The sequence below is a fragment of the Nylanderia fulva genome, unplaced genomic scaffold (genome assembly GCF_048542155.1).
Source record: "Nylanderia fulva isolate GAGA-0341 unplaced genomic scaffold, ASM4854215v1 Scaffold9, whole genome shotgun sequence".
NCBI lineage: Eukaryota > Metazoa > Arthropoda > Insecta > Hymenoptera > Formicidae > Nylanderia > Nylanderia fulva.
The window spans coordinates 4,614,550-4,625,367 of record NW_028191026.1 but is presented as its reverse complement, the minus strand read 5'-3'; the positions used below and the strand labels follow the sequence as shown (position 1 = coordinate 4,625,367).

Genomic DNA, 10,818 nt, shown 5'->3' with positions numbered 1-10,818 from the left:
TACACACACTACAAATGTAATCAAATGTGAAGAGGAAAAACTTGTCAGACACGAAGATCTCAATCACATGCAATGGCAATAACGTAAAATTAGTAAAATTAGCTATGTATATATCTTAAAAAATTACATAATGCTATACGTTATTTATAGAAAAATTATCGTTATTTACCGAAATCAATACAACGTCAATTTTACAAAGTGGGATAAAATATTCAAATATTTATAAAATTCGTTGAATCTAAAATTAGAATTTTTTCGATAATTCTGCAATTTTCTTTTTCTTATGAGTCTTTCCTCTAACTACTTCGTTACTTTGGACAGATCAATTATATTATTCACAATTTTTTCGTTGTATCATTCATATATCAACATCAATGTTATATCGAATATTATTTCATCAAGGAATAAATAAGTATTTTCGGTTAAAATGCAATATATAATTATATATTAATTATTAAGTAAAATGAAAAATTATAGAGTATGTAAAGAATTAATAAATCAGAATCTCGCTTCCGATTTCACGAGATAAGATACTTCTTCAATACGATAAGGAGTAATCAAAATGACAATGAGATGACAAGGCAATATGCTACAGTGACATGCTAGTCACGTAAGTGAACGGTTATCAAATGTTGTTACGATATAGTATCTGTGATACTATTGCAAACGGAACTGTACTGCAATGGGGAGTTTGCGATGCAATTTTTTATCCCGATTATTCCGCATACACAAAGAGCCGCACTCTGCCGGCAGAAGACATCGCTCGCGAATTAACTAGGTAAGACGTCAAGGTAGATTAGACATACTCGTTTGATGCTTCAAAGTGAAGACTGTTTTTGCCAATTAACTATATGTAATCTAAACAAAACAGAGAAAGCTAAACCTTCTCTATAAATTATAAATATGTAAATGGTACATTTATCAAATATTTGGATGTTCTGAGAGTTACAAATTTCGTATCGTGAATCGAATAAATAAGTGACTTCTTTTTTTATATCAAAAAAGTTTTAAATGTTAACAAAATATCTGCTCTATATTTTTTATGCATAGTGATGTCCATATTCTACCAATATACTATAAACGCTCGTAGTACACACAAATTTACGCTCCACTTAATCCTTGTGTCGTCGGGTTCGATACGATGCGAAATGTTGTGAGAAAAACCGGAAGGGGATGCGCAAGACAAGTGTAAACCCGGGAGTTTGTATCGATCAGCTTTTAGCGATGCCATATAGCCTTTCTTCCAGACGAAACTCAGATCAGATCAGCTATGCCAGTCTGTCTCGGCACTGATTCCACCGGCGCCATCGAATTCAGGATCCTCAGCAAAGACCGGATCGAGGATGCCATGATCGTGCAGGACGAATCGATGCGCCAGGAGTGCATCGCGATCGGCATGGGGATGTACGAGAATGATCCCGGTGCAGCCGAAGAGATGCAACTGGTCTTCAGGGAGGTCATCAAGGACGGGTGTACGGTGATCGCGGTCGATCGATCGGACCGCGTTGTCGGCGTGGCGTTCAACAAGTTACATGCAAGTAGAAACGTTACATCCCAGCAAACACAGTATATAAATGTTATATACTTAAGTATGTTACATGTAACGTATATGTTAGTTGTAATTTCCCACACTCATAGATGTAACATTTTTAATATTACATATATTACATTGTAGTTATATTGTCATTATATCCCAAGATAGCACTGACTTATCAATACGTCAATGTGCTATTTGATATATAATTACAATATAACTACAATGTAATATATGTTATATTAAAATGTTACATCTATGAGTAGGAAATTACAACTAACATGGATGTTACATGTAACGTACACGTTATATTACCTGTTACTGGGACAGTATATAAATGTTATATACTTAAGTATGTTACATGTAACGTTATATGTTAGTTGTAATTTCCCACACTCATAGATGTAACATTTTTAATATTACATATATTACATTGTAGTTATATTGTCATTATATCCCAAGATAGCACTGACTTATCAATACGTCAATGTGCTATTTGGTATATAATTGCAATATAACTCCAATGTAATATATGTTATATTAAAAATGTTACATCTATGAGTGGGAAATTACAACTAACATGGATGTTACATGTAACGTACACGTTATATTACCTGTTATATTCCGTTTTATTATAGCAATGTAACAATTATATATCGGTGTTTGCTGGGATCAGTAGATCAGTTTCGATTAAATGCTCGACGTTCTCGAAAATAATTAGCCATCTCCGTCCATCTTTGATATTTTATATACACATATTTTATCTTTAATACGTCGATTAGATTTTATACACATTTTATATCTTCAGTATATATTAATAGTAATAAATACTCTGTGCTTGAAAGCTCCCTTTAATTATTCAAACTGATTGCGACGTAATAAAATATAAAACAAATTATAGTATTACTACTATTATTGCTAATACACTGAGAAAAATATAATGTTAATGAATTTGGAACATAATATTTTTTCATATTGACAAATATTTGTTTGACAGCCCGTGACCGCCGCATTTAGTTAGATTAAAAAAATTTTTTTTGGCTGAACATTATTTTTTTCTCAGTGTATGAAATAACAAATACGAGAATAAAATAAAATATGAATATAAAAATAAAATGTAAAATACACGTATTAAAGTATAAAGTTCAGGAGCTTGCTTATTATAGCTTGCACACAAAATATTAATTTTTTAAAATATTTTTAGGAGCCACGTAAACCTGGAGAAACGGATTCCTTCGCTCTTTTTGTAGAAAACAACATCAAACATCGTTCGTGCCGGGATCTGATTGAATTCCTCGACGATGTGAGTTTGTTACTTAAATCATTTTATACACGCTGCAATCAACAGTGTCAATATAAGTTTTTTTTTTTAAATTTCCTTGATATCTTAAAATTCTTTCGTAAATAAAGATAAGCTTTGCAGCTATCGCGACTTTTTGCGCGTGATAATTAAGCTTCAATTAAGCCATCTATATACATTATTTCGTTTAAAGAGATTTCACGTTTGTCTCAAGTAAAATAAAATAATTCTTGTGCAAAGCGATTTTATCTTATCGCATCGTTAATTGCGTTTGTACTTTAAAGTTTAAAAATTATAAAAGATCTAAAGTAGTCATTTGTTTTAAAATTCTAATAAATATATAAAAGACTTCAAAAATAATTCTTCATTAAATATAAAATTTCGAAGGAGAGTGTAAAAAAAGTTTCCGTAAAATATATAATTAAAAAAATTATATGCATCTATATTAATCGTTTATGAATTATTAGCAAAACGTAGCGCGTCTTTTTCTTTAATTACATAATTGAATGTAGACTCTATAATGTATAAGACTCTATGTTGTGTAATGTTAGTAAATCAGTAATTGAAAATTTATGATTTTTATATTTTATTTTATTTTTGTATTTTATTTTAATACTAATAATAATAATAATAGTATAATACTATATTTTGTTTTTTATTTTATTACGTCACAATCAGATTTAATAATTCAAGAGAGCTTTCAAGCATAGGATAAATCACGTTTTCTTTAATTACGTGATACAGTAGGCTTTTATAATCGTTTGATCTACAACATATTTATATAATAATTAACTTCAATAAATTTTATCAAGAATTGTGTTGACAGATGGAATCAAGAGTAGATATCTACGAGAAGTACAACGCGCGCGGTGCCATGGAAATTTTCTATATAGGGACAGATCCAAAGTGTCAAGCACAAGGAATCGGCCGACAAATCACGGAGAAAAGCCTCGAAGTCGCTCGCGGATTGCGCACCAGGAGACTGAAGCAAATCTGCGTGGCCGACAAAATCGTTAACGAGCACGTACGACCGGAAGTAGCATTCTGCGTCGCTGCCTCGATATATAGTCAACGAATCATGAAAATACTAGACTTTGAGATTCTCGCCGAAATGCGATATGAAGATTATGTACGCGGTGGCAAGAAAATGTCGGACAGGATAGGTGATTTACACAAAACGGTCAAATTTGTCGCCCGCAAACTTTAACGATATCGATTTCTATATGCTTGAATTTTGAGTAAACGGAAGTCGATCGACTTTATATAGAAATTGAATTAATTTTTAAAATTTGTTTTGAAAGGGAAAACAATATAATTTGATTTAAGAGTATTATTGTCAGAATAATTTGCAACATGATAATGTAACAAAATAACGCGATAATATATATGAAATTATATAAATAATAATATGTTAGTTTAATAAGTTCAATAGCTCGACAGTGATACGTTAATAGTAACGTTAAGAATATTTATGCAAATCAAAAAGTAGTTAACTAGCTGCTTATTTACACTGCCCTTTAAAATATTAAAGATTAATTTCATTAAGGTATCAGTATTAGCTTTAATCGTAGTTTCAAAAATATCTATTCTTCTAATTTATCTGGCTGCTAATAACATGAATAGAAAAACATGTTATTAAGTTGATTAAGAATTACATTGTCATTTAACTTTGAACTGAATTATAAATGAGACACACAGGTAGGAGATACAAAAATATAACAATGTTTTTTTTTTATATAAGTATATATATGTATAGATGTATATATTAATACATTTATAATATATATTTATAATATATTAATGACTGAAAACGCTCAAGACTATGATGCATGAAGACAGCATTATAATTTTGAGCGAAACTGCATTTTTATTCCTAAATAATTTCTCACAAAATTATACGATGCGACCTGACATCTGTAAGCGAAATATCGGACAATAATAAATAATGTGTATTATTCTTGACACAATTTGCAACGTCTTGACTTGATTGCAATTGCATCTGAAGGTACTCTGACAAAGCTACGAAAGATGATAACAATCTTATGCGAATTTATGTAACTTCCGCGATTTTAGCGGATATTGACGACGGAATCATTGACGACGGAAATAATTTATCTATTGCTTATGATATTTGTCTCTGTGTTCGACAATAATTACTATCATCACGCATATTATTTGTTCTCTCTAAAGGCGCCACGATTTGGAATTCTGCGCAATGCGTTATCAGGAAGACACCTAGTGTATAATAAATATTCAGTGAAGTCGAGATATATATCTATAAAGAAATCCATGCGACAGAGATTTGCAATGAAATATCTAAATATTTAAAGTGCAAAAAAATTATTGCATTTTGCGCAACGAATTAGATATTATTTTGACTAAAGGTCTCGTCAGTTTAATTTTAATCGATTAAGGACGAACATGAGGGAGGGAAATACTGAGTCTAACAATTCTTCAAATTGCACTTCAATTCCTTCATCTGAGTTCTTGGCTTGCTTATCCTCTATAAGTGCGACGTATATATTGGCGTCTATAAATAAATTATCGTATATCTCTAATTACACTACCCGTCGCACACACATATTTATGTATTTAATTAAGAGGTTAACAAATATGTAGAATATTATATAACATATATGTGTGTATATATATGTAGAAAGTGTATACGGAAGAAATTTGTTCTTTTGAAATGGAGAGAGCTCTGGCGCAATGTATAAAGAGTTGAATTCTAATTTACATCTTTCTTGCAACTAAAAAAAAAAAAAAAGGTGACCGTATATATTAAAAATTAAAAATAACAAATAAAATTATCTACGCCGATTTTACGTTGAGGTGAAGAAACGTCAGGATCTCTAGAAGAGAAAAAAAAATCATAAAATGGACTTGTCGCTTTTTTCTTGCGCCAAAGCCTTCAATTAGTTTAGTTATTTTATGCTAAACAACGCGCAAGAGTATAATCAACTTTATTACGAAGACTACTACTACTACTACTGAACATTCAGCGATAGTCGATTTATAATAGACGAAGCTACTGAGACTGCAAGAGACGGAGAGAGTGGCGCACCTAATTTTATTATCGTTGCACTCAGTCAACCGTTAATTACTTACTTTCTCTTAAAACGCCTCGCTATTAATGCTATTGTAAAAAATGTGGACGTATAATTGTTTTCCTTTCAATATACATATATATGTATTAGGGTGGTCGTTAAATTGAACATCATGTTGGATGGTCATAAATCAGCTCCAAATGTAGAAAAAATAATTCTCTAATTTTTTCAGATTTTTATTTTCATATTCTTATATCAGTTCATTTATATGTTATTTAAATATTATTTATATTATATTTTTTATAATTTAAAAAAATATTTAATTTATAATTCAGTTCTAGATAAAGTCAGCTGCAAAAGTAGTGAACAAAATTATTTAATTTTTCATAAAAGATAGTCATAAATATTATATGGGCTATTCCGCTATTTATATTACAATATTGAACTATTTTATATTATTTTATACTATATTTTCGGTATTTTCAAATAGTTTCAACTTTTTTTCACTAAAATTTCAAACTATTTACAACAAAAATTGATGACAGAAGCAGCTGTAGAATTGTGGTATTAATAAAATTATTAATAAAATTACATGCCAACAGGGAGACTCAGGACTCAAAATAAAAATCTGAAAAAATTAGAGATTTTTTTTTCTACATTTAGAGCTGGTTTACGACCATCCAACATTAAAATTTTGAAAAAACCTATATAACGACCACCCTAATATGTATATACATATATATATATATATATATATATAGAATACGATATTGACACACTTCCAACAAAGTTAATATTTCCTTCTCTGACTTACGGTCTAATTAACTTACAGCCTGAATTCGGTAATCGCTGCCAACGAACTACGCCGCGTGTCGAATTCGACACATGACAAATATATTGTATAACGACACTTACGTATTATTATTTTTATTATTATTACTGTTGTTATTATCATTATTGTTCTTTCGAAACAGTAACGCAACCACTATGCAAACGCGTGAATACACTTATCTTAAGTCGAGTCCTTCGAGACTCGTCGGTATTTTTTTTGGCACGAATAATCTTTCTTTTTTTTCGTTCATTTTGAGATCACTCTTCCTCATTCTGAGCCGCTTTTGAACTTTTGATTTTTCTTTTTGTTCTTTCAGAGAAGTTTGATTACTTAGTGATTTCATTCCGGGGAGAAGTATAAAGTCGGAATGAAAAGTTTGCGACAAGTGACAGATGTTCTGCGGTCTACAAAGAACAATAAAAATGTACAATACGTTATGAAAAAAATTTAATCAGAAAGAATCTTTTTCATAGATATATATTGCTCGCTCTCGTACACATATATAATAAACATAATTAAAATTATGTGTTTATGTTACACTCAAGAATTTTTTATGGATAAATTTGTTATTGTAAAAATAATATAAGATAAAATAAAATTTAATTTTGCAATCATAAAAATATATAAACGAAACATTTCTGTATTATATAAATACTTTGCATTTATAATCACCTTACGAAAAAAAATACATATAGAAAATTTGAAATAAAATACAAAATAATCTTACAAGATGAAAAATAATCCGTAAAAAATTCTTTAGTGTTACATAAATATATAATTTTAATATTAATAATTTTGTGTATAATAACAAAATATATATTTATGAAAAAGCTACTCTTCGTAGATGGAAGACTTAAAGATACATGGATAAAAAAAATATAATTGGCACTCTGATTCACAAGAGGAAGACATGTCTAGGAATTCTTGTAAACGGGATGGTTAACGCGATTTGGAAACTTTCATCCATTATCAAGTTTTATAGGAAGGACGTGAGAAAACTATTGCTACAATTTCCAAGAGATCAATTGCGCAAGAAGAAGAAAATTCAATAAGAAAACAATGAAAGAATTCTTAATAAAAAAATATTTTCTAATGACATTAAGTAAAGGAAGATTATGTAATTATTTTGTTGCTGAAAGCAGAATTTTGAAATCTAGAACAAAATATTGTGGGACAATAAAAAACACAACAAAGAAAATATATATAAAAAAAGAAACATGTAAAATGAGAAAAATATAATGAAGGAAATCAAAAATACGAAAGTCAAGATAAAAAGAAAAAACCTACAAAAATAAATTTTGAACTGTCAAGTCTTGACCACCTTTTTTAAATGTTGGAAAAAATTATGAATAATATAGTTAAATATTAATGTTGTTAATGCACAGTCAGGACAAATAATTATTTTAAAGAAATAAAAAATACGAAAGTCAAGATAAAAAGAAAAAACCTACAAAAATAAATTTTGAACCACCTTATTTAAATGATGGAAAAAATTATGAATAATATAGTTAAATATTAATGTTGTTAACGCACAGTCAGGACAAATAATTATTTTTTGTAGTTTGTGCGCTGAAGTTAGTGATAGAGTAATGTCTATCGCGTTAGTGGAACATCGTAGAGAAATATCACACACATATCTTACTCTTACTACCTTGGTATTTCCACACTGTGGAGGAGATATCAAAGCAGTGGCTGCAAATTTGTGCAACAGATACAGCGCTGCCTTCTCACAAGTTTGGACGAAATTCGCTTCGATATCGCGTGCACAGGAACTGCGATGTTGCTCGAGTGTGAAACATATTATCGTGAAGATCAAAACTGTCGACGATTCGATTTTTCAAGATTTTTCTGACTGTTCGTTCCAATAACATTCGTATTTTATATCGATTTAACGATACTGCATTTAATAAACTGTAGATATAATTCAACAGATCAAATACTCGACTTATGTTGATTTCAAAATAAATCGATGAATATTTTGCAATTTAGAACCAGTCGAAAAATTGCAATAGATTCATATGACTTCATCGTCTTATAATTTTTTCTTTTTCAACTTTTCTACCTCTTTTTTCTTCGATAATGAATACGTTCGAGTTCAAAAACTAAGTCGAGAATAATATAATCTTATTAGAAGTTCCTGTGCACGCAGGTTCGCAGCTAAAAAAGTACTTTCCGCTTATCCTTTGCTCTCTTTTACTTTTCTATAATCAATTTTCAATTACACGTAGTCTGAAATTGTTCAAAAAAATATATAAAACATCTTGTTATCAAAATAAAATATAAATCGGCTATAACGGTGCGCGCGTTTATGTTTGGCAAATACATAGGAAGCATTTCGTCGTTTTCTCTCCTTTCTTTTTCCACACATTATTCTTATTATTTCTCGCAAAAAGGGAATTTATCGATATATTGGCGCTATTCCTTATCACAAAACACGCGTGCATCTCGCAATCTCATTTTTCCGTCCTTGAAAAAATGCATTTTGCGAACGCACACGTCGCATTTAAAACACAATATGGCCGTTCAAAAATCTTCGGCCTTTTTTTCACCAATGTCAGTTGTTGATCCTAGATTAATTCTTATTGTAAATTTATTACACCATTATAATTCTTGCAACGTGAATAATGTTGACGATTAATCTACACGTACATAACAATTATTATTTAACTAAACAAAAATTAAGATATATATTTATATAGTAATAGAAAGTTCAATATTTTTACCTTATTTTATTTTCTCTCTAAATCTTATCTCTAAGAAGAAAAAAAAAAAAAAAAAAAAAAGAAAAAATTAAGAACTGACATTGGTGGAACTGATTATATAATCTTGTATAGATTGGCGAGATGTAAATGCGAGTTCAAATTTTACCTTCTTGATCGAAGGAAGGAACGGGTCGGTTTTTGTAGTTCTGAAAACAGTCGACAAAATATATCTGTCAAGTGTACAACAATAACATTATGCGGACTCGGTGAAAACTTTCGATGAATCCAGATCGACTCGACGCGCAAGAAGCAACATTTCGTTTCGTCGACTCGATCAGAATTCATTTGCGCCGATCAACGTCAATATACGAAGGTCGTGAGGCCGGGCCGAACGCGTTACAGAGAGATTCATCTGTGACAAGGCTCGTGCGGCTGAATATCGGGCGGCTGGATTGTCTGGTAAGGAAGCTGAGTGTCCCTGAAGTGCGACCTGACGAGCAGACCGAGACCCAGCAGCACAACGGGAAGACCGAGCAAGACGCAGATCAGCTCGCCCGTCACTCCTGGCGACCAGGAGACGGAACCTATTTCAAGGTTCTCTTCAGAAACGGCTCGTAATCGAATTATGCTGAAGCGTGCTTCATTTTCAAGCGTTACAGCCAAACTCGAGAGATATTTACAATGCATGCAATCGTCGTCTTGTGAGACAGCAATAAATGCGTACGAGTTTGCAGAGACCAGAAGCGAGAATTAAAGAAAAATTCAGTCCTTCGATAAAGCAAAATATTTCTGTAGAAATAGACATTTTTTTTCTTAAATTAAATATTAAACAGGGTGTCTAGTGAAAGTTGAAAATGTAATTTCAGGACATTTCAAGGAAATTTGCACGATTTTCCAGTGGTATGATAAATATGTCAAAGAAACTGAAAATTTTATTTTTCTTATCAAGTCGATATATGGTAAATTGCACGTTAATGAAAATTTATTTTTGCGTTACAAATATTCGATGTAGTATTTTTTATATTATATTATATTTGGAACTTTTAAAATCTACACAGAGAAAATTTTTTCTTAGAATTTAGCCTGAAAATCATAGTAAGTGTAAAACAATATAATATTGGAAGAATTTTATAAGAGTTTTTCTGATTAATATTTATCGCAATAAAAAATATTAATACTTTTTTATCGTGATAAATATTTAATCAGAGAAATTCTTATAAAATTCCATTCCACAATTACATGATTTATGCGCAACACACATTTTGAATTTCGTAAATAAAAAATATATTATTTATGGAGCAAGATTAAATATTTTTTCCTTGAATTCTCAGCTGACTCTTTTAGCTCAATATTTAGAAGCAACGAAAAAAAAAAATCAAAAAAATCTACGAAAAATTCAAATA

General features: G+C 30.3%; 2 protein-coding genes across 8 annotated transcripts in view; one reads left to right on the top strand and one right to left on the bottom strand.

Moving 5' to 3' along the window:
* Positions 1–10,818, bottom strand: part of LOC114929868 (uncharacterized) — a 67,403-nt gene that overhangs the window by 2,345 nt on the left and 54,240 nt on the right. For 5 of the 6 annotated variants that reach the window (XM_029301568.2, XM_029301563.2, XM_029301565.2 and 2 more), the window contains one exon: positions 4,693–9,999. The exons of the other annotated variant lie outside the window; for it this stretch is intronic. In XM_029301568.2, coding sequence (XP_029157401.1) covers positions 9,824–9,999 — 176 coding nt within the window. In that variant the 3' untranslated portion in view covers positions 4,693–9,823. Of the gene's footprint in view, positions 1–4,692; positions 10,000–10,818 lie in introns of those variants that run through there. 6 annotated transcript variants of the gene reach the window in all.
* LOC114929871 (arylalkylamine N-acetyltransferase 1) lies at positions 585–4,801 on the top strand. Of its 2 annotated transcripts, none has more exons than XM_029301574.2 (4): positions 585–778; positions 1,248–1,534; positions 2,739–2,837; positions 3,661–4,801. In XM_029301574.2, exons 2-4 carry the CDS (start codon positions 1,271–1,273, stop codon positions 4,039–4,041), a joined length of 744 nt encoding a protein of 247 aa, XP_029157407.1. In that variant the 5' UTR covers positions 585–778; positions 1,248–1,270; the 3' UTR covers positions 4,042–4,801. The 2 variants fall into 2 exon arrangements, with proteins under 2 accessions (XP_029157407.1, XP_029157405.1); XM_029301572.2 differs by having other exon boundaries at positions 1,236–1,534.